This window comes from Urocitellus parryii, chromosome 7, assembly GCF_045843805.1.
Source record: "Urocitellus parryii isolate mUroPar1 chromosome 7, mUroPar1.hap1, whole genome shotgun sequence".
In the NCBI taxonomy this organism is placed as follows: domain Eukaryota; kingdom Metazoa; phylum Chordata; class Mammalia; order Rodentia; family Sciuridae; genus Urocitellus; species Urocitellus parryii.
In genome coordinates, this window is record NC_135537.1 from 141,588,476 (window position 1) to 141,611,797 (window position 23,322).

Genomic DNA, 23,322 nt, shown 5'->3' on the forward strand with positions numbered 1-23,322 from the left:
GGAACGGGGAGGCCGGTTTTCCCAAAGACACGCAGGGACTGGCAGTTCCCAATTAGCAGTCCTGGTGATGTCAGTGCTGCTATCCTGGGTGGCTGCGCCCACTCCGATCGGCCCTGGCAGGGGTGCCTGACCATTACCTTCTCCTGTGGGTGGGAGGGATGTCAAGGGAGCCGTCGTGCAGGACAGAGACCAGGCCCCCTCCCGCCATATCTCCAGCCTGGCCCCATCCTCACGCCGCGTTGTGGAGCAGTCTAGAGAGCGCTGTGAGAGACACCCCAGACTCTACTGAAAAAGACTTTAATCAGCTAATATTTGAACCCTCCCCAAACCTGGGAGCCTGGGGAGACCTCAGAACGCTGGACCAGCAGTCCCTGAGACAGGCCTTGCTCCCAGGCCACTCCAACCCTGAGTTTCAATAAATACAGTGCAAAGGGGTCTGGTCACTAAGCTGGGGAGACAAAGAAGGGCAGGGTGTATTTTCTGTGAACACACACGTGTGCACCACCAAACACGCACACAAACCCCTCTCGGACACACTCACAACAGCACCATCCTCACACGCACCGGCACACACACACATGCATGCATAGATACACACGCTTTCCTCTGACACACTAGAGATGAGCACACACCTTCACAAGCACACTCGATTGTGTAGACGTGGGCCTTTCTCTCAGTCTTCAGCCCAGGGCTTAGAACTTGGAGTGTCCCCACTTGGCTCAGAGGAAATGGGACGGGGTGGGATTTTCCTGGACATGGCTAGGCGGCACCCCAATCTAGGGGCCTGGCGTGGTGGTGTTGAGAAGGCATTGAGTCGTGGTATTGGAGTGGGCCCAGGAAGGGAAAGTGTGCAGGTCAAAGATGGGGATGGCCCAGCTGTTGATGGCTAGCGTGATGGTCAGCACTCCGATGATGTTGAGCAGGAATCCTGCCCGGGCCTGGTGGGAGGAGAGCCAGTTCAACTAAGCAGATACTGAGCAGCACCATTAAGTACCTCTCAAGTGTCCAGGGGTGCTCCGAGCCCTTCCATTAGCAAAACTCTGGGAAGTCCTTCTTGTGATCTAGCCCGCAGGGCTTGGCAACTTTCTTGCTATTTTCTTGACTCCCAGGGCTAACCGGGAAAAGGGGGCTCCTCATGAGCTGCAAACCTGGGCCTTGTTTTCTCTGAGTTCATCTCCCTAGTATGGGTACACCAGGCCCTCTGGATCTTCCGCATGTCCCCCATTTCCTTCCCTCTCTCATGGCCCAGGGCTGGAAGTGCTTGAAGATGTTCCAACTGAGGGGTCCTGTCCCCAGTCTCCCCTGCTGTCCCCTCACCCCCGAGGGTCCCACTCTCAGCTTGGAGACTCTCAGTGCCTTTCAGCCTTCTTTGTGGCCCAAGAAGTTGGAAAGATAGGGCCGGAAGGAGTGCTGAGACCTCCAGCCTTGCTTGCCACTCACCATATCTGACACTTTGAGGCCCCCGAAAGAGAAGACGATGGCGTTGGGTGGGGTGGCCACGGGCAGCATGAAGGCCAGGGAGGCCGCCAGAGTGCAGGGGAGCATGACATAGAGCGGGTGGAGGCAGATGGCCTGAGCCTGGAGAGGGGACAGTGGGGCAGAGCTGAGCTTGGTCCCCATCCCAGAGGGAAGGTTGTGGCCCCAATTCTCCTGCTTCCCCGGCCTGGGGGACAACCCCAAGCCCCTGCACACTCTCTGGTCATAACCCACCGCTTCTGCCAGAAAGCCCTGGGTGACCTGGGAAAGGCCCCTTGACCTCCCTGGAGGGGATGAGTGTGCTGTGGGGCGTAGTGAGGGGAGGGGCCCATAAAACAGATCTCAAAGGGGCTCGGGAGGTGTCATCAAAGGCTGTGGGAACGCGCCTGGAGAGGAAGGGGCTGGGGACGCTCCAGGGAGCAATTTTACCCATCACCTCTGGAATGACCAGAACAGGGGCTGGGGCAGGGAGGTGGGCGAGGCCACCTCTGAGCCCCATCAGGATATTCAAGGGGTGATGTCACCAGGGAGGGGGGTGAGTCAGGGGCCAGAGGGCCTTGTGGCCCGAGAGCCCAAGAACCTGGAGAAGGGTGAAAGCTCAGGGGTCCTCTGCAGGAAAGAAGAGGAGGCGTGAAGGCAGGTCACTGTGCCCAGCAGGCAGAGCCCTGGTGGGGCAGCCAGGAGGGGTGCCTGGGGGGAGGGGTCCAGCTCACCATGGAGGCCAGGATGGGCAGGAAGAGTGTGGTGGTGGCCACGTTGCTGGCACACTCAGTGAAGGTGGCAACCAGGAGACACAGGAGGAAGGCGGTAGCGGGCGGTGGTATACTCTGCAGCGGGGCCAGTTTGTCTCCCAGCCACGCAGACAGTCCGGATTTCTGGAGGCAGGAGGGTGGCGTTAGGAGACAGGGCTGCCCCGGGGTGCCCCCTGCCCTCTGCTGGGGGCTCTGGGAGGATCCTACTCCTGCCACATCCCCAAGGTCTTCAGAGTGAAAAATGACTCTGAGGGGAAGACAGGAGCCACCTAGAATCAAGAGGTCCCTTCTGCTGCTCTTGAGGAACAATGAGGGGAGGGGAGAAGGGCCAGATGAGAAACTAGGAGGAAGGGTCCTCAGAAAATCTGGGACTTGGCGGGGGGAAAAGCCTTCACCCCATTTACCCCTGCTTCCTGACTCCTCTCAGGGGGTCACTGGGCCAATTCAGCCTTCTCCCTGCCCCCTCCAGCCTGGTGGGTTGGGGCTGAGGGAACCTTACTCCTGACACGAAGGGAGAGTAGGGGGAGGGCTGGGAAGAGGGGGACAGAAGGATGGGCAATCCACAGGGCGAGAAGAGCTCCCAGATCTTGTCCCGCCCACATCCGTAATGCCAGCCTGGAAGCGCACTGCACGGGGCGCACAGGGAGCTGGGACTTTGCCTCATTCCGTGCTGCCGTCTGAAGCGCAGTGCTGGACACGGTGGATGGACGAACTAACCACAGACCCAGGAGCCCCAAGCACCGATCCCTGACCTGGGGCAGCTGCCTCCTGTCTGCAGTGAATGAGCTCAGCGAGAACAGATGCCCAGGTGCAGTTTCTGGGATTTCCCTCTTAGAAGGAAGCTCTGGAGAAAGATGCCCTGGTCCCCACCGCCTGGCCTGGTGTGATCATGGCGCCCCCTGGTGGCAGCAACCGGCAGACTGTCAATGCCTGGCCAACCATAAGGGGCGGGTGGAGGTGGAATTCATGGCCCAGAGCAGGCCCCACCCACCAGTGAAGAGTCTCTCTCCCTGAGGATTCCAGTGGGGAGAGGTCGCTGGGGCTCGTGTTTCTTCTTTCTTTCCGTGGATGGGACCACCACCCATGTCCCTCTAGCTTCTGCAAACTTGCTGCCCACTGCTGGGCTCCTAAGTGGGGATCATGTCTGCCTTTTGGAGGGCACAAGCAGGCCTCTCTCTCCCTCCCACAGGGTTTCCCTCAAACAGCCTGGGGAGGGGGCTCGCGGGTCTCTCACCTCACTGCCTTTGGCCAGGGCAAAGCCACCACCCAGCAAGAACAGGATATTCCAGGGCATCTTCTGGCTCACTGTCTTCCAGTTGAGGAGGGCGGGAGGGGCCTTCAGCCTCCCTGGTTTTTCTACTCCCCAAGCAGAGAAGGATGGGTCACCCAGAGCCAACCGGCCTCCACTTGGGGGCTCCTGAGTGGGTCCCTTCAGAGCTTAGTGCATGCAGGAGGGAATCCCTCAGTTCTATAATGTTCCAACTTCCTTCCTGAGTCCCTGTGCCCTTGGCAAGTCACCCCAACCTCTCTGGGTTTTGTTGACTCCTGCCAAAGGTGCATTACATGCCTGCAGGCAGGGGCTGACCAGAGACCCTTTCTTGCCCAGTCCAGGTGCTTACCTGGGTTCTGGGTCAGCCCTGGGATCTTGGAGGGCATGATGAACATAATTATGCTGATGAAGATGGCCACTGTCCCATCGGAGGCCATGCTGTGGGTGGGGCAAGGAGGACAGACTTTGTGACTCAAGACTGCTCAGATTCACAGGGTGGAGGGGTGGTAGAGAGAAGCCTCTGTCCTCCACCCCCCACCCCAAGAGTGACCTTGTGTTCTGCACTGGGGACTCTGCTCCCTTCCCTCACCTCCCAGCATTAAGCCTCAGATATGTCTCCTCCTCCCCAACAGCTCTCACCTTTCGCCCTTGTCATTAGGAAAAGCTAGGTTACCCCAGCCTTTAAAGAAACCCGGCTCTCGTGTGAACCACAGCAGCACCAGGGCCACAAAGAGGATGGTGACAGCCTTTTCTGCAAAGCTCATGGGGCCCAGCAGCTTGTGCTCTCTATGGATGACTTGGAAGGCTGCGTCCTTTCGCTCATTTTCCTGTTCTCCAAAGCCAAAATTCTTCCGGAAGCTGTAGGCAGAGGGCAGGAACAGCTCGTGAGGCCCTATACCAGGCAGGGAGCCAGGGGCTCGGAGTATCTATGATGTGAAGACTGAAGCCCAGAGAAGTCATTTTGGGGTCACTCCACTAGCCCTTACTCTACTGATGGTTCTGGAGAAGAGCAGAAGACTCAGAGGGGACCATGGCTTACCAGGGGGAGCAGGTTGACTTGTGCTTGTCCCTGCTCCACCTGCCCTGTTGATTTCCTTCCTCCAAGGGATCTCTTTGGCTGGCCTAGTAGGACCTAGTGGCTTGGACCCTCTGTCTCCTCCCGGTGCTGACTCACAGCTCCCCTCCTTCACAAGCCTCTCAGAAAATTCTCCTGCTGGCCTCTGGGTGTCCCCTGCCAGCCTGAGCCCCACTGGAATTGTCCTCAGTGGCACAGGAGGCTATGGCCTGTTTCCTTGCACTGCTTATATAACTTGTGTTGACATTTAACTTTTTACTGGGTAAATCTCACTTGCCTTCTGGACTATGAGTTCTTCAAGGGCAAAGAGCATGCTTTACTCATCTTTGACTTCCCCATGGTGCCTGGCACTGTGCTGATCTCTTCAACTACCACCTTGCCTTGTACCAGCCCCCCACCTTAATCCAACCTCCTCAAATGTGAACAAGTGATTTGCTGAAAGTATAGCAATGATGCTTACAAACTTGCAATGGCTCCCCTCTGCCTGGGAAGGCAGGGCAAATAACTCAGACCACAGTAGCACTGATACCACCACTCCTGTGCTGTATGCACAGTAGACATCACTAATCAATCCCAGACTCAATTCCAACTGAGTCTTATCAGGGTCTCCAAGGATTTTCAACATATAACCCCAAAAGTGACTAGGAGTAACTCAGGGTTGCAAATAGGAATGCAACCTTATTACTCTTGACCTCAAGAACAAGTCCTCAAATCTTCACGTGGCTCACAGTATCTTCTGCAATCTTCCCCTGCCCGATTCTTGAGTTTTGTGTCCTGATACTCCCCCCACCGCCCCTTTTCTTTTTTGTGTTTCAGACCCACAGAGCCAGAGTCCCTCCAAATGCACAGGCTCTTTCTTGCCTCTATGCTTTGGAATGTGTTGATCTGTTCTCTACTTGACTTATTTTGGTCCTGCAAGAGTGGGCTCAGACATTGTCTCTTTGAGAAGCATCTTAGAATATCCACTACCTGAAGCACTTCACCCTCTGTCATGGTCTCCACCATATCATCATCCATCAAGGATTTGCCAAATGCCCATCAATATTCTCAGCACTTAGCACAGGCTCCAAGCATGCGGTAGGAACATAATACAGGCTTCTACAATTGTCATGTTCCTTAAGCACTTATCCAAGGACTGTGGAGCATTAGGGGAAGGGGCCTGGTCTGGGCATCAGGAGACCTAGTTTTCAATCCCAGAACTGAAAAATCTAGTGGCGACCACCCTCAAGACAGTGCTCATCTACCAACTTAGGTAACATCATCCACCAAGCAATTCCCTCAAATAGGAGGTCAAGTGCACCGAGGGGCCTTGGGAGAAAGAGCCTTATCAAGGGCTCTGTCATTTTTCACATCTGGACCCCACCAGAAGCTCCCAGGGGTACAGACAAAGACCTGGACATCTCTTATTCACTCCGCCACTTACTTGAAACCCAGGAAGAGGATCTGAAGCCAAAGCCAAGACAGAATCAGCAAGATGACCATGGTGGGGAAGGCAAAGCCGAACCAGGAGGCAAAGTTCACCACGTTAGGGTTTTCGGGGAAGATCCTGAAGGGGACATAGGCTGCTGTGTGACATTGCCATAGCAACTGCCCAGCCCCAATTGCCTCCCAGGGAGGGCTCAGGCCTCCCCTACCCCAGCCCTGTCATGCCTCCTGCCCTCCGTCACTCACGAGGAGACCTGGCCTTGCAGCACTAGGTTGGGTGTGGTGCCAGTCAGTGTGGCGATGCCCCCGATGCTGGCCGAGTAGCAGACGCACAGGCTCATGCACTGTGTGAAGCGGATCTCTTCCTGGGTTTTCTGTATTTTCGGCTTTGAAGGAGCAGCGGTGACAGGGGTGGCTTGCCCATTATCTGAGGAATAAGGGAAAGTTCAGGTTGGGGCAGGCATAGGGACAGCTTCGGGGAACATGGTTGAGGCTCCATGGCCCCCAGGGTACCTTGTCAGTGGACAGCCTAGACCTGGGCTGGGAGGAGGACAGAAGCTGTTCCTAGGTCTGAGTGGGCCCAGAATTCCCTGGAGCCTCAGGCTGAGAGTACCTTTAGACACCATCTGGTCCATCCTCTCTTGAGAGAGGGAACTGAGGCACAGAGAAGAGAAGAGGATTATCCAAACAAGGCAGGGATGGCGCCTAGGGCACTGCCTGCCCACCCAGGCTCCAGCTCTCTTCTCCTAGGGTGACCATGCCTCTTGGATTGCCCAGGACTGGCTGAGGGTATTCCTATTTTATTTTATTTTGAAAACTTCATTGCAGTACTAGGGATCAAACCAGGGCTTGAGCGGCTCTACCACTGATCTCCACCCCTAGCCCATGGGTCTTGGGATTGTAAAACCAGGAAAGTTCCAGGTAATCCCGATCAAGCTGGTCACTGTGCCTCTCACTTCCCTCTTCTCTCCACAAAGGCTCCAAGATGACCACCCTTGGGGAAGGACGGCCTCTCAGATCTTCCCCCAAGAACTGAGTGGTTGGGGTAGGGCCTGTCTCTTCTCTCTCACCAAGCTTGGTCACCTCCTTCTTGGAATTTGGTTCCTGGAGCTCGAAGGTAGGGTTGTCACTCCCCTCCTCGATGTCCTTGGGTGTGCCATGCAGCTGCTCCAGGACCGCATGCGCAATGGGCACCATCATGGCCGTGGTGGCTGTGTTGCTGATCCACATGGACAGGAAGGCAGTGACCAGCATGAAGCCCAGGAGTAGCCTAAGGACAAGCAGGTGGACACATTGTCATTCCAGCTCCCCTTCAGGGACTGGGAGCCCTGAGCGCCGCCCGACCCCTGTTCTCCTGTCCTGGTTTGTGGGAACTCACAGGGCCGGCCGCACCCCCATGAGGAGGAGCACACGGAGGGCAATGCGTTTGTGCAGGTTCCAGTGCTCCACAGCGATGGCCACGAACAGCCCCCCGATGAACAGGACGTTAGTGTCATTGAGGTACTCGATGCAGACCTGGTGGGCAGGGATGGGACTGAAACCACAGCTAGACCTGGGGTCTCCCACGATGCTCCTGTGCTTTTAGGGTGCAGGTCACTAACGTCCCTGCAGACTGGCTCTCCCCTGAGCTTTCGGGACTAAATGGAAACGGCCTTTGGATTATCTGCCATTTGATATTAACCAGGTTCCCCAGTTCTTGCCAAACTCACTCTTTGTCCCCTCAGGATGACTGGGCGACAATCTAGCCTGATCCTGTTCATCGTTCAAGCCATGGATTGGGAAATAAAAATAATTTTATGCTCTTTCTAGAAAGCAGAGCAGTGGTTTTCTACAAGTGGCCATCAGATGAACTCACCATCCTCACCATCAAATGCAACTTGCTAGAAATGAAACCACTCTCACCTACTAAATCAGAAACTCAGGGGCGGACCCAGCCCTCCAGGGGTTTCTGGTGCTCTTTCATGTTCAAGAACCTCTGAACCAGGAGTATAAAGCCCGCCCTCTCTATCTGTGGGTTCTGCACCAACCTTGAATGGAAAACATTTTTTTTTTAAAAAAAAGCTCATCTATACCCCACCCCATCATTATTCTCTAAACAATAGAGCAGAACAACTATTGACATTGATTTAGGTATTATAAGTAATCTAGAGACAAACTGAAAATATAAGGAGGATGTGCATATGTTATATGCAAACACTATGCCATTTTGTATAAGGGACTGGAGCATCCTGGGACTTGGGTATCATGAGGTCCTGGAGCCCTTGTGGATAATGAGGATTTACGGATTCTCAGGGCCCTTTTCCTGCACCAGGCCTTCAACCTCCTTCAACCTCCTTGGCAGATCTCGTCACTCTCACTTTTAATGATCTTTCCACATCAGCCACACACATTTCTAGAATGCCCTCCTTGGCCTCTCCCTAGTTCCTCTCTCACTCTTCTCTGGCCTGTCAAGCAGCACACCGCCTGCCGTGAGGCTCCCTTGGTTACCAGGGCTCTTGACAAACCCTTGTCCTCTCCCTGGGATCCCTTCCTCCTATGGATGGATGGGTGGGGCTCACCTCAGAGGCATCCAGGATACCCATCATGGGGAACAGGATGATGGGGAAGAAGGCAGTGACGGCCAGGGGCAGAGCCTCGGTGCACCAGAAGAGCGCCATGAGGATGATGGTGTAGGCGCAGTAGGCTTCCTGTGGGCGGGAGGGGAGCAGCAGAGCTGATGGAGGGGGCAGGGGTGCGTCCCCTTCTGTCCCCAAGAGAAACCAAGTAATCCATAACATCATGGCGGGTGGGGAGCCTGCAAAACCCATGAGTCCCAAACCCAAGGTCTCAGTTTCAGATAGAAATGAGAAAATAAAACAAGGCACTCACCACCTTGTCTTTGACCTTGGCGGCCCAGACATTATCACCCAGTCATACTGAAGAGACTGGAGTTGGCTGTCAGGCCCCATCCAGCCACAGAGGACCCCAGGTTAAGGTCCTGAGATGAAACGGGGGCTGACAGAGGAAGAAGTGGGACCTGGGTGATGTGGGCCCCTGCCAGGTCCCTTCCCTATCTCTTATCACAACCTGTGAGAATGTTTTTATTTGTATGATTCGTGTCTCCTCTGCTAGGAGGCAAGCCCCAGGAGGACAGAGTCAGTTTTGTGGCATCTGAATCCTTAGAGCCCAGGACCCAGCAGGCTTTGGAGCGAATCTTGTTCTGGGCGGGTGGGTGGTCTTCTTTGCAGCAACCCTGATCTGGCGGCTGCATCCCACAACTCCAGAGGCATGTTCACATTTATAGATCCCCTGAAAGTTTTCCCCATCCCTAGGTTGCTCAGGGAATTATGGGGAGACCCTGAAGCATAGTCTTTGGGTACCAGAAGCCTCTCTTCCCTCACCAAGGCCTCCAAGTCAAGAGAAGTTTGAGCTGGAGCAAGCTTAAGCTGGAGCAGAATGAGGGCCAGACAGTTGGCCCCAGAAGTCAAGGGTCCAGCCTACTTGACAGAGCCTCTTCCAGGGCTGGGGAATCATTAGCCAGAGGAGGCCTCCAGGGAAGGAGGCACCTGCCCTGTTTGCCAAAGAAAGGGGCGTCCTGCAGGGATTAGTTGGACCACAGGCTGGGAGAAGGGCTCCTCTCTTAGCTGTTCCAATTGCCCTGTCCTTCTCCTTCTCCCCTCCTAGGCTCACCCCTTGGCATCTTATCTCCTTAGTACCCTGAAGCTTGGCAAAGGTCCCTTAGGGTAGGGGTAGGGGATTCCCTGGGGGAAAAGGAAGATGCTGTTTATTGAACAACTCTCAAGAACTGGGTGTCAAACAAGAGTCATTAAGGAGGGTGTGGTAGTCCCACTTTATGGATGAGCTCCGAGAGTGAAGTGGCTTGCTCAAGGTCCCAGAGCTAAGGAGTGGCAGAGCCAGGATGGGATAGGGCATCTGGATTGCCTAAGTCCCAGGGCTTCCCAAGAGCACTTTGCTTGCAGTCATGTAAAGATTCCCTGGAGTCCCATAGCATGCAGCCCGCACAGTTGCTCACAGCCCCACTGTGGAGCCGAGCAGGCTCTCTTTGCACTAAACCTCCACGCATCTCAGTCTGGACACAACCCATCAGCTTCAGGGGTGGGGCCCCTTGACCCTCGACCAGAGATCCACCCCTCACCTCCCCCAGCGGGATTCTGCTGATGCAAGTATTTCTCCAACCGATTCCTTACCTGCAGTAACTGGCTGGCCAGTTACTTACCCTCCCCTTGGGCTAAGGGCAGACCAACCCCTCTGGACCCTAGTGTTCCCCCCACCCAGCTAGAACTATCTGGCCACAGGCAGGAGGAGAGCTGGGGCAAATTGCCACTGCATTGATCCCAGGAAAAAGCTCTGCAGAGGAACCGTGAGACCACTCTGCCAGGCATAGTGATGTATGTGCTTCAAAGGCTTTTAAAACTCACACTTTAGATGCTCTGTGAGGTGCTGGCTATTGTCCCCATTTGATAAGAGACAGGTGAAAATAAATCAGGCAGATATCTCAAAGCCACCACCGTGGTGGCGCAACCAGCTATCTGGGAGACTGAGTAAGTCTGGACGACTCAGTGAGACCTTGTACCAAAATTTTCAAAAAATTAAAAGGCTGGGGATGTAGCGCAGTGGTAGAGTGCTTGCCCAGCATGCACCTGGGTTCCATCCACAGAACTAAAAAAAAAAAAAAATTGCACAAATATAAAGCAAATAGACTGGGCCATCTTGTTCTTAGGGCCCAGTTTCTACTCAATGCCTCCCATTTGAAGGTGTCCTCAGCCTCAGCCTCCCTGTGACGGGTGGGGTGTAGAGGGGATAAGCTGAGGCTCTGTATCTAAACAGAACTATCTTTCCAGGACCTGCCACTTCTGTTGCCTGTCTCTGTCAAGGCATGTCACTTTATTTATTTATTTATTTATTTTTTGAGTTGGGGGTGTGTGTCTCACTATATTGCCCAGATTGGCCTCAAACTCCTGGACTCCAGTGATCCTCTTGCCTCAGCCTCCTGAGTAGCTGGGACTACATGTACTTGCCACCATGCCTGGCTAAGGTGCTTCATTTTTGAGACCCCATTTCCACACTCTAAAGGAAGTTGTTAATAGTCAAATTTGCCCCTGTGACTCCAGCAGGTTTAAAGTCTTTATTTTATTTTTATGTGGTGCCAAGGATTGAACCCAGTGCCTCCCACACACTGGTAGAGCGCACTACCACTTGAGCCACATCCCCAACCCTCCAGCATGTTTAACATGTGGTTCCTTTCTGCCACTCCCCCCACCCCCACCTTTTATTTTGCAGTACTGGGGATTGAACCCAGGGCCTCATGCATGCCAGACACGTGCTCTACCACTGAGGCACACATCCCCACTCCCTCTCTTTTTACAACTGTGCCGGGTACCTCTCTAAAACCTGTCTCATATTCTATCCTGAAGCCTTCCCTGACCCTGGTGGCTTTGGCCCTGTGTCGCCACCCGGCCTCCAGGGCAGTCTGTTAAGCCATAGCATTATTTGCTGACTTGTTCTTCTTGGATCATGGGGCATGGAATTCTGAGGATCTATGAAATTAGATGCGAGAAACTAATCCATCTATTCATTAGTATCCAACCAGGCTATGAACATAAGTCACAAAGTCCCAGTACAGACTGTCCTTGGTTTACAAATGGTTTGGTTTATAATTTTTCAACTTTATAATGCTGTAAAAGTGATAAGCAGCTGGGAGTGGTGGTGCATGCCTGTCATCTCAGCCCTTTGGGAGGCTGAGGAAGGAAAAATCACCAAGTTCGAGGCCAGCCTGGGCAATTTAGGGAAACCCTGTCTCAATCAACAAATCAACCAAATCCTCCAAAACTAATTAACAACAAAAGGGCTGGGGATGGAGCTCAGGAGCAGAGCCCTTGCTTAGCATGCAAGAGGCCTTGGGTTCAATTCCTAGTATAGGAAAAAGAAAAGGGGCGGGGGTGGGGGATAAGCATTCAGCAGAAGCTCTGCTTTCCTGTACATCAACTATTAACCATTCATCAGTGGTGAGTGCCCACACTACGGTCCTGCATCTCACTCTCAGTGCAGTATTTAATAATTACATGAACAATTCAACACTCTTAATACAAAATAGGTTTCGTGTTAGACAATTTTGCTCAGCTGTAGTCTAATGGAAGTGTTCTGAGCACATTCAAGGCAGGTGAGGCTAAGTTCCGACGTTTTATAAGTTAGATGTATTAAATGCTTTTTCAACTTGAGATGCTTTCAATTTATGTCAGGTTTATTGGAACATAATCCCATCATAAATCAAGGCACAGCGATGCTATTTATTTTATTTCTTTTTTTTTTTTTTGGTACTGGGGATTGATTCCAGGGGCGCTTAACAACTGAGCCACACCCCAGCCCTATTTTGTATTTTCTTTAGAGACAGGGTCTCACTGAGTTGCTTAGTGCCTCGCTGTTGCTGAGGCTGGCTTTGAACTTGTGATCCTCCTACCTCCACCTCCTGAGCTGCTGGGATTACAGGCATGCTCCACTGTGCCCAGCCCATGCTGTTAACTTTTTCTTTTCTTTTTGCAGTACAGGGGATCCAACTCAGGGTTTTACACATGCTGGGCAAGCACTGAGCTACTTCCCCAGCCCCCCCTTTTTTTTTTAAATTTTGAGATGGGATTTTGCTAAATTGCCCAGGCTGGCCTCAAATTTGTGACCCTCCAGCCTCCTGAGAAGCTGGGATTACAAGCACTGTTTATAGTATTATTGGTGACTTTATTACAGACTTTTTTTTTCTTTTTTCATTTCTTTCTTGCTTTTTTTTGAGACAGAGATTTGCCATGTTCCCCAGACTGGCCTGTAATTCCTGTACTCAAGCAATCCTCCTGCCTCAGCCTCCCATATAGCTGGGACTATAGGTGTGCCCAGCTCTTACTAATATTTTATTGTGGCTGTCGGATATTGAATACTTGCCCAGATCAGTTGTTGTAGTTATCTCAGAATATATCTCCATACATTGTTTATTGGAGGAGGGAAGCAGAGACTCAGCGAGGCTCCGCGGTGCCTGTTAAGCTGGGAGAATCTGGGCTCGAAGGTCGGGGAGCTGACAGTATTCTGAGAGTCCCCTTGGGTCAGGTAATGGCCCCTTGTGCACCCCTGAAGGACAGAGCACTGGGGATCCTTTCTTCTTGGTCCCGTACATGTCTGATTTCAAGGTCAGTTTCCTCTGCCCTAGAGGTGGGAATTCAGGATTAGCCTGTCCTCCAGGCCTGGTGTTCTCTGCCTTGCAGCCTGGCTTTATGGAACTTGAGCTGGCCAAGTTCAGCTGGTAGCCTATGGCCAGCTGCTCGCCAGGACTGATAAACTACACGAGTTCAAGGGCTCTGTTCACATTTGGAGTTGTGCAAGGAACAGCCCTATACTGCTGCCTGCAGCCTCCTCCCCTGGAGCTCAGAAACCAGTGGAGAAGAGTCTTCTCCTGGGGGTTGCTGCTCTTGCTTCTGCCTGTCACTGCCTCCTGCTTCCCGGTGCCAGGATAGTTGTTCCTCAGTTGTAGCATATGAGCATTTATCCTCTGAGTGCAGGGCCTCACACATGCTAGGCAAGCGCTCTGCCCCTGAGCCACATCCCAGCCCAGTGTCTGTCTCTCAGCTCCCGAGGACAGGAGCACAGTCTCTGGGTCTCTCCCTTCCCTTCTTTGTTGGCCTTGGCTCCTCCTTTCCCACTTGTGCTTCTCCCCATCCTTGGAGGTTCATAGCCCTGTTCATACCCCCTTGTCCCCACCTCCATACAGTCCCTGCTGCTGGAGGCCCTGGGACTGGGTGGGGGGAATGAGTTGGGCCTCTGGCCTGTTCATCAGCCACTCACTCCACAAGCACCCTCCCTGGGTCTGGCTGGTTCAGCCCCTCACACACTCCCATGTATTTTATTTTTTCTTCAATGTGGGCCTCTAGTCTGATCTAAGGCCCCGCCTCTGTCCCCGCCTCTGTCCCCAAGACTCCTGTAAAAGTCTCCTCATCCATCTGTCTGTTTGCTCTCTTGTCCCTGAAATCACTTCTCCTTGCTGGATCCAGTGATCTCAAGGCACAAATCTATTTAATTTGCATCCCTCTCCCTCAGCACACAGCCTCTCACCTTGGCTCCTGCTGCTTTCAGGTACCAAAGTTCAGGACTGGTCTCTGCCTCCTGTCTTTTTTTCCGCCCTCCTTGGTACTGGTGATTGAACTTAGTGCCTCGCACATGCTTTCACTCTCTACCACTGAGCCACATCCCCATCCCTGTGGGCCGTGGGCCTTAAAACTTCCCTCCTTGCTGTCTCTGCTCTGGCCACACTGGTCCTCTTTGAGTCCCTCCATCCTCTCTCTGGCCACAGGGCCTTTGTACATCAAGGCCTACTTGTCTCCCTACTTCACCTAGTTTAGTTGATATCTACAACCTTTTTTTTTTTCTTTCTTGTAGAACTGGGAATTGAACCCAAGGCCTCATGCATGCCGGGCAGGCACTCTGTTACTGAGCTATATCCCCAGCCCCTCTACTCAGGCTTAAGATCTCAGCTCAAATCTTCCTTCTCCAGGGAAACTTGGCTTCCAGGCTGAGGTAGATTCCCCATTTTTTACACTCTAAGTTCTGATACCTCTTCTGCACAGTGGTTATCGCAGCCTATAATCAACATTGTTTTATGAACTAAATGATAAACATCAATTTTTGTTGCTAGGCTGTGCCCTCTGGGGTCTGAGCCCCTTTCTGCTCATTCCAGCATGGAGCCTGGCATCTTTGCAATAGAGCTAGCATCCTGAATGACTGAGTGAATGAATCCAGGCCCTCGGGAGAGAGACATTTGTCAGGCCCAGTTGTGCCCCTAAGGCTGACAGCATGCTTCTTTTCCAATGGGAAAGCACACATTGGGAGTCAAAAACAAAAAACAAAACAAAAAAACCTCAGTGCCAAGGCCCAGCTTTATTACTGTGTATTTTTGGACAAATTACTTAACCTCTCTTGACTTTCTTTTCTTTTGTTTTTTTTTTCTAAGAAATACACAGCCTTTCCAGCTGTACACACATGTATCCCCTTTATATAGTTACAAATAGAAATAAGAGAAACACTGACCTGACTGGGAGAGTAAAAAAAGTAAAGGAATAACAGATGTGAATGTGCAGAAATAGGTTATAAGGCATTGCATCCCCTGACCAAATAACAAGGCTGGCGTTGGGGGAGCAACATGCTCCTGGACTGCAGGGAATCAGGATGCATGAGCACAGATGGAAATGAATGCACCAGAGAATCCAGGGCAGACTCTGGACCCTGGGTGAGTGGCTGATGTGGGCAAGGTCAAAGAATGCGGATATCACGGGCTGTGACTGTCAGGCAGAAGCAAATACACCCACAGACTCAAGGTGTCACAGCTTACTTCTCCTGGTGATTGAAGGTTAACCCAGGGTGGGTATGGACTGGCACACAGCAGGCCTCTCCTGCTGGCCCTCTGCCCCTGCAAGTGGGGATGCGGCTGGCAATGAGCGTACCTAGGGCTCAGAAGCCAGGTGGGGCACAGGGTGGCATCCTGCTAAGCACCACTGTAAAGGAGAGATGAGAAGGGTGGGTGCCCAGAGGAGAAGGGCTTCCTCCCTGAGTCTCCTTCCATTTGGGCTGAAGAGGGGGTTCAAGAAAGGGGTTGCTGAGTGGGTGCTGAGGGATGAGTAGGAGTTCGGTTGGTAGGCAAGAGGGGTTGGGGTGAGGGGGTAAGCACAGAGGGAACAGAACACGGCAGAAAAGATCCAGATCCATTCCTGGAAGGGTGTATACTTGGAAAGAACCCGATGTGCTGACCTAGGACTTTATTGGAAAGATAAAAGCCTGAGTTCTTTGAAGGCTTTAAAGCAGATAGAGTGAAATGGTGAGGCTGGTGTTTTATTAAAAGATTACACAGGGACTGGAGGTGTAGATCAGTGGTAAGGCATGTGGTTAGCATGTGTGAGGCGTGAGGCCCCCAGTATCAAAAACAAAAACACGAAACAGAACAAAAAAAGAAAAAAAAAGAAAGAAAGAAAAGAGAAAAAACTGAGTGTCAGTGGCCAGGCACAGTGGTGCACATCTGTGATTCCAGCTACTCAGGAGGCTGAGGCAGGAGGATGGCTAAATTCAAGACCAGCCTGGACAACTTAGTAAGACCCTGTCTCAAAGCCAAACAAAAAGAATTGGGACTGTGGCTCAGTGGTAGAGTGCTCATCTAGCATGTGTGAGGCCCTGGGTTCAATCCCTGGTACAAAACAAAATAAAATTACACACGAGTTCTCCGATTTGGGGGTTCTTAACCTGTTTTGGGTACCAGGACCCCCCTTGGCAGCTTGATGAAGACTTCAAATTCCTTAGAACAAGTTTTTCTTTTCCTTTAAATATATATTTTAGTTGTCAATAGCCCTTTATTTTTTTTATTTATTGATATGCAGTGCTAAGAATCAAACCCAGTGCCTCACACATGCTAGGCAAGTGCTGTACTACTGAGCTCCCCCAGCCCCAGCCCTAGAACAAGTTTTTAAAATGCAATAAGTAAAACAGATAGGCCTATAAAGAGATGACCGTATTGGAATCCAGCTATTAAATTATGAAAAGAAAAAAAGAAATGCTGGCAGGATGACATCCTTTCCAGGCAGATGTCAAATGCCTAATACCTTTGAGGACTGAATAGACAAAGGGGACAATGGTCGATTCACTTATAAAAATGCGTCCCACTGTCTCCACAGCAACCTGCCCAGAAGCCAAACCGCAACTCCAGCAGCAGGTGGCCCTCAACAGTTGAGATTTGTTCAGATTGCCAACTCCCCTTGGTTTTGCTCCCCCCCCCCACCACATCCTTCTCCCACTTCCAACTCTGCCCAACCCCCAGAAAGCCAAATATGCTCTCCTGACCAGTCTGGGGGGTACCCTGCTCTACTTAGCCCGCCATCGGCTCCCCGTGCTCACAGCCTCCCTGCTGGGCACACCTGAAGCTGGCCCTTTCCTCCTGTGGTTCAGAAGTGTTCCCATTCCCCTCCCTGCCCATCCCGGGGCTCTGCAAACGCAGGCGATGAAGGCTGGCTCCTCCAATCCTTTCTCACTTGGGTGGACTCTGTTTATTTCTGCCCCCTATGCAAAGGACTTTGTTGTATCATCTTCTGCTCTGAGAGAGGATGGAATTTCTTTCCTCCTTCCTTTCTTTCTTTTTGGAGATCAGGTCTCACCATGTTGCTCAGGCAGGCTTTGAACTCCTGGGCTCCAATGATCCAACTGCCTTAGCCCCTTAGTCTTAGTCCCTTAGCCGGGACTAAGACAATGGATTTCTGAGTGTCAGAAATAACAAAGGCCGGGGGAAACTGACATCACAGTTTGAGCCACAGCCAGGCTTTCTGTGTCCAGTAAAGAGCCAACGCAAGCTAAGCCGGGGCCACATGAACACAGCATTCCCACACTCCCCCGCGAATTTGATCCTCACCACAGCCCTGGGCCTCGCTGGATTACATCCAGGAAATGTGGCTCTTGAAAATTGTTCCTTCTTTTCCATTCCTGGCTTTCACCTTGGAGCCGCTGATAACCAGGGATGTGGTTTAGCAATCTGGGGGCAAAGTCCGAGTTGGGGAACCTTCTCTCTCTACTCCAGGGATTCCCCCTGGCCTTGGAGGCTGGCTCCTTCTTCTAGTGCTACTTTCAGGTACCCTAGAGACTGAGGGAACCCGTCTCCGCACAGCCCCAGGTGCTGCTTGCTTGCATCTGCCCTTGGGGACCATAGCTGCCACTCTGAGGGGATGGCCAGATGTGCCTTCCTGTTTCACAGGTGGGAACATCTGAGGCCCTCAAGTGGACAATAGCCCATCAGAAGAGAACTGTGGAGAAGTGAGGCATATATATGGAGCCTGAGGCCCGTTGGTGTTTCCTGGGGGACCCGGAATGCAACAAGAGGCAGAGCGTGGAGGGAGCTGGAGGTGACGAAGCCGGGAGGTGGGCACTCTGGGTGTGAAGGATGTGTTGTCTCATCTTCACAAGAAACAGCCCCTTAGAGGTGAGAGGGGTGGAGAGGCTTGGCGAGGTTGCAGGCTGCACGTGGTCTTGACTATATTTGAATTCACATCTTATCTGATTCCAAAATGCATACTTTGTTTTCTGGACTCTGCTTTCATCCACCGAGAGCCAGAGAGTCTCAAAAGATAGAGGGTCCAAATTCCTCATACAGTCTTCCGGTCCATAGTGAGTCATCTAGAGAGTCCGGTGCCCTTTGGGATTCAGGAATAGCTGGCAGGAAGGCTCTCTACACAGATATTAACGTGCCCATATCCCCATGTCCTGTTTTTGTCTTTTCTAGGCGTGTGGGTGATTCAGATGAAGAACTTCCATCATCTTCTGTTTTCACTATAACTCAATAATGATTTCTGCTGAGCTCTTGTCTGCCCAATACTGTGCCCTAGGGAGACTGTCTTTTTTTTTTCTTTTTAAAAATATTTTTGGGAGTCTGTCTTTACAGATGGTCCCTTTGAGTCTCAGGAGGCATTTGCTATTTTTAATTCTTATTTGTTTAATTTTGCTCCACCAGGGATGTCCCTCTACCACTGTGCTGCATCTCCAGCTCATTTTCTTTTTTATTTGGAAACAGAGTCTTGCTGAGTTGCCCAGGTTGGCCTCAAACTGTGTGCACCACCACACCCAACTATGTTTTTGACTCTTAACTTACTAGCCTTTTGACCCTGGAGCCAATCATTTACCATTCATGGTCCATAGCCTAAGATCCCCGCTCCTTCCCCTGGCCTTGCAGGACATTGGCTGACCTCTCCCTCCATCTCTAACCTTGTCTTAAACACTCTGATTGTCTCACTTCAGGCCACCTTGCTAAGCTCGCTCCTGTCCTCAGCCCTTGGTACTTGCTGCATGTTCTGCCCGGAATGCTCTTCACCCAGAGCTGGGCTTGACTGGCTCCTACCTGCCATTCAGGTCTCAGGTTGCTGTCTGCCCCTCAGGAGGCTGCCCTCCCTGCGTGCACAGCAGCCCCTCTCTGAGTCACAGTCGAAAGCTGCTCTAGTGTTTCCATGGATTGTACAGCATGTGCTTTCCATATGTCTCCCTACTTCATGCCCCCATGAGGAATGCCCGTTTCGTCAAATTCTCTCCTCCATGCACCTAAATGGTACCCGTCACGTCACATGGCACTCAGGCCTGGCTTCACCCATAAGGGAAGGGATGCACGAATGAATGAATGGAAGGTACCACACACTGAGGGTACTTCTGTCTGCAGGGCTGGGGGTGCAGGAGAACTTTAGAGTCTACTGTCCCCGATTGGCAGGGACCATCAGAGGGGACCAGCATTTAAGGGTTCTGCTGCCATTTCTGCTGTCTCCAGCCCTGCACTTTTCCTCCTGGCCTTCTCTCCACCTGGCCTGCCCCCTACATCTGCCTCTGACCGGAACCTCACCAAACACCACCTGCTTCAGATTCTCCCCCGATTCCATTGGAAGAATTTGCTCCCTCCTCTGAGTTCTGCAGACTTCTTGCTGTATCTCTGTGTGGCATAAATGCCTGTCTCTGGACTGTAAGGAGCTTGAGGACAGAACCTTTGTATTCCTTTCTGGAACCCCTGGCACAGAGCAAGTGCTCCACAGACCTCTGGACAGGAAGATGGTGGAAGGTTTGGCTGGATGGGCTCGAAGGAGGAAGGCTTGGGAGGGGGTCACAATGCGGGTAACACCCTGCCTCCGTGAACAGCCTCAGGCAGAGACCCCAAGACCAAGTTTCATTCTAGACTTTTTTTTTTTCTAGCTGGAAGTTTAAGCAAATAGCTTTATCATCCTGTGCCTCAGTTTACATGTCTATAAAATGGAGATAACAGTAATAACTCCACTTATGTGGCAATAGTCACACTGAGGCTTTTGTGAGAAATAAGTGATCTAATGCTTTAAGGTGCCTGGCTCAATGCCTAGCACATCAAATATATTCAATAAATGTCAACTATTATTCTGGATGCAGGTCTGAGCCTAGTGTGGGGTTTCGCCTTCCCACATTGGGGGCCACAGCCTTAGAGACTCATTACAGAAAACAGAGATTCAATGGGAATTCAGAAAAGGGTTCTCTTTGCTCACATCTCTTCCTACCTTTATTTCTTCACTCAAGAAGTATTTTCTGAGCATCTGCTCTGTGACCCTGGGATTCTGCCCTGGTCGAGATGAGGCTACTGCCCGCCTGGGGCCTACATTCTAGTGCAGGAAGTCAGAGGATAAGCAGAAAAGGAAACCAAAAGATGTTTCAGATAGTGAATGTTCTATAACAAAAATAGGGGTATGTAATAAAGAGCTGCTGGAAGATCGGAGAGGTTTTCTGAGATGGTCTTAAGTGGAGGCACCTGGGAGAATGGTCCAGGCAGGGCGGAGCAGTCTGAGGGGCAGAGAGAAGACTAGAACCGCTACCTACCGAGGAGTGACCTGGAGGTGGAATGTAGGAGGTAGGGCATGGAGTCTGAGGGGTTGGCAGGGGGCAGAGCCTCAGGAAGGTGCTTATTCTGAGAGGTTTGGATTTAATTCCAAGTTTGATGGGAAGCCCACTTGGGATTGTAGGGTTAGTGACATGATCTTAGGTTTTGAGATCAAGAATGGATGGATGAAGAATGGTCCAGGCAGGGGTAGGACAGGTGAGAAATGACAACATCCCCACCCTGGGATTCCATTCAGAGTACCGATGTCCCCAACTTATGATGGTTCAATTTAATGATTTTCCACTCATGTTGGTGCAAAATTGACATATATTTGGCAGAAACCATGCTGGAAGATTTGAATTTTGGTCTTTCCTAGGCTAGCAACATGTGGTCAGGTCCCCTTGGGTGATACAGGGCAGTGTCAGTGAGACACCGCTGCCAGTCAGCCACACAGTTATGAGGGTGTACACCCCGGTTCCACGGTGTCGCTAAACCAGGATGGGTGGTAGGTTGGGTTCATGAAGTGCGTTTTCAGCTTGGCAATAGTTCAACCTAGGTGGAGTTCATTGGAGGTTACCACATCATAAAGTCGGGTGCATCTGTGGTGTTTTGGGGACAGTGGGTACACAGGGCCTGCTGGTGTGTGTGGACATGGACGGTGAGCCCTCTGGGGTGACTCAAATGAATGAGATGAAATTATCACTTCTGTTGGGGCTGGGGGAGGAGACAGGGACCCTGAGTTTTTGGCTCAGCACAATGAAGGAGCAGGTTGAATCATTTCTTGGTAAGACTGAGGGAAGACCCTGCTGGAGAAGGTGGGCACTCAGGGTTTTGATCTGGATCTGGAGACGTGTAGGCTACATGCAGAGATATATTCAAGTAGGGAGGCCATCAGGGTTAGTTGAAGAATACAAATGTACAGACCAGGGACTCAGCATAGAGACGCTTTTAAAAGCATGTGAGACACCATAAGGTCACCTGGGGGGGCGGAGAGGGAGGGGAAGGGGAGGGGCTGGAGGGGACCCTGGGAAACCTCAAGCCTCCAGCATCAGATGGAGGAGGAGCCAGGAAAGGTGAAAGGAAAACCAGAAGGTGTCACAGAAGCCAGCGATGATGGTGACAAAGAGAAGGGTGACTGGCTAAGATGGAAGTTGCTAAAGGGTAGAGAAAGGTGCAGGTGGACTGTGGGGTTTGTTTGGTGCCATGGAAGCTGGTGGGGACCTGGGTCCCTGGAGCTGGGAGCCAGTCAATGAAGAAAGTGCAGGTGTGGTGTAGGCAGGGTCTTTGGGTCTGCTGTTGTGAGAGAGAACAGAGGAAGGAGTGTCTGGAGATGGGATGAGGGAGGGGTTTTGTCTGTTCAAGATGAGAGATATTATGGGATGTTTGTGTGCTGATGGGAGAGAGAGAGATCAGGCAGTGGGGGAGAAATTGACCAGGCAGGGAAGACAGGATAATTGTAGGAGCAAAAGTCTTTGCAAGTGGGTTCCCAGGGCCTCCTCAGAATTAGGACAGGGTAGGCAGTGTCTGGGCCAGCTGTGGGTGGCAGGACCAGCTATACTAAAGGGACAGCTGGGCCTCCTGACACACTGCACTCCCATCCAAAAGCCTGGTTTCTAGCACAGGTTCAGGTTTTCCTGCGGGACCTTGGGAAAATTACTGGATCTTTCTGGGTTGTGCTTCCCCCAGGGTGGTGATGGTGAGTTATCACACTTGCCTATTTGAAAAATGCATCGGATAGATTCCCAACAGAGACATCGTTGGCTTTGACCTGAGAGGAAATTTGGCTCTTAGGTCAGCAGGCTAATTTTAGATTCATAATTCTGCATTTCTTAACCTACAGAGGAACTCGAAAGGGTACAAAAACCTGGTTCCATGAAACCAGGATCTGTCCTGGGACTTTTGAGTAAATGACTCTACTTTCCCCATCTGTAAAATGGGAGGTTAGGAGTTGCTTCATAACATGGGGATTGGGGTTAGTAGGTACAGGGTGCAGGCCATGAGGTGGGGGCTCAAATGAATGAGATGAAATTATCACTTCTGCTGGGGCTGGGGAAGGAGGCAGGGACCCTGTGCCCCGACTGTGTGCATTGACAGGGGTTCCCCTCTTCCCATTCCCCTCCTCAGCAGACCTAGCCCTTGAGGTTATAGGTCAACTTCTCTTTTTATTTACACCTGTGAAGGTACAGACTACCTGAGGTCAGCTTTCTCCTACTTTCCTTCCTTCCCTCCACCACCCACCTCCCTCTTCCTGTCCTCCACCCCCCACCCCCGGCCCCCAAAGAGCCCAGTGCAGGGACTTGGGTGGCACGTGGTAGGCAGATGGACTCCATCGGCCTCCTCCTGCATCTCCTTTACAGACAGGATTGGCTTCCTGTTCCCCAAAGCAGCAGATTTCAAATGCACCTGATTGATTCACAAGGACTTCTACTTCTGGGTACCAAGCAAAAGCCCCCTTTGACCTCTTGGACATCAGCCCTCAGGAGGACCAGGAGGTTGTAATGACACTTCCAGGGTAGAGGAGATGAGCAGGCTATGCTGGGTCCTAAGGATGTCCCACCCTGGCCCAGACAGACCCTCCCCTGCCTCCCCTGGAGCTTTCTGTGCCCAGAACCCCAAGTCCTTACCTTACTGGGAACGAGGATGGGCAGAGGCAGCAGAAGGATGGGCAGAAGCAACACAATCAGATAGGAGCGATAGGCCCACAGGCCCTGCCAGCAGGTGGCCATGGTGTGGACCAACTGGAGCTGCCAGAGCCACAGTCTCCAGGAGCCAAGGAACTGAAAGACCAAACAGAAGGCACAGCCAGTAGGTGGCCCGGGGCAGGCTTATATAAAGCCAGTTGAGTGTTAACCATTGACCTACCCTGGCAATCACAGTGTTTTTGGAGCCAGGAGGTGGGAGTAAGGAGGAGGGACTTACTGGAGGAGGAAAGATCAGGAAGACTTTG

The 23,322-nt window shown here is 51.9% G+C and overlaps 1 protein-coding gene across 2 annotated transcripts; it reads right to left on the reverse strand.

The window, feature by feature from the left end:
• Positions 1-776: 776 nt before the first annotated feature.
• Positions 777-23,101, reverse strand: Slc13a2 (solute carrier family 13 member 2). 2 transcript variants are annotated; one of them, XM_026388950.2, is made up of 12 exons: positions 23,000-23,101; positions 8,557-8,685; positions 7,377-7,513; positions 7,069-7,268; positions 6,245-6,425; positions 5,997-6,119; positions 4,138-4,356; positions 3,848-3,936; positions 3,463-3,584; positions 2,190-2,351; positions 1,441-1,578; positions 777-938 (listed from the first exon to the last, which is right to left on the reverse strand). In XM_026388950.2, the coding sequence occupies exons 1-12, from the start codon at positions 23,099-23,101 to the stop codon at positions 777-779; spliced, it is 1,764 nt and encodes a 587-aa protein (XP_026244735.1). The 2 variants fall into 2 exon arrangements, with proteins under 2 accessions (XP_026244735.1, XP_026244736.1); XM_026388951.1 differs by having other exon boundaries at positions 7,377-7,509; positions 8,556-8,685.
• Between the last annotated feature and the right edge of the window lie 221 nt (positions 23,102-23,322).

Coding starts and splice junctions, on each gene's coding strand:
- Slc13a2 (XM_026388950.2), bottom strand. CDS start 23,101: ATGGCCACCTGCTGGCAGGGCCTGTGGGCCTATCGCTCCTATCTGATT. Junction 8,686..22,999: donor CCATCCTCGTTCCCAGTAAG/GTAAGGACTTGG, acceptor TCCCGCCCACAG/GAAGCCTACTGCGCCTACAC. Junction 7,269..7,376: donor ATGGGGGTGCGGCCGGCCCT/GTGAGTTCCCAC, acceptor GCTTGTCCTTAG/GCTACTCCTGGGCTTCATGC.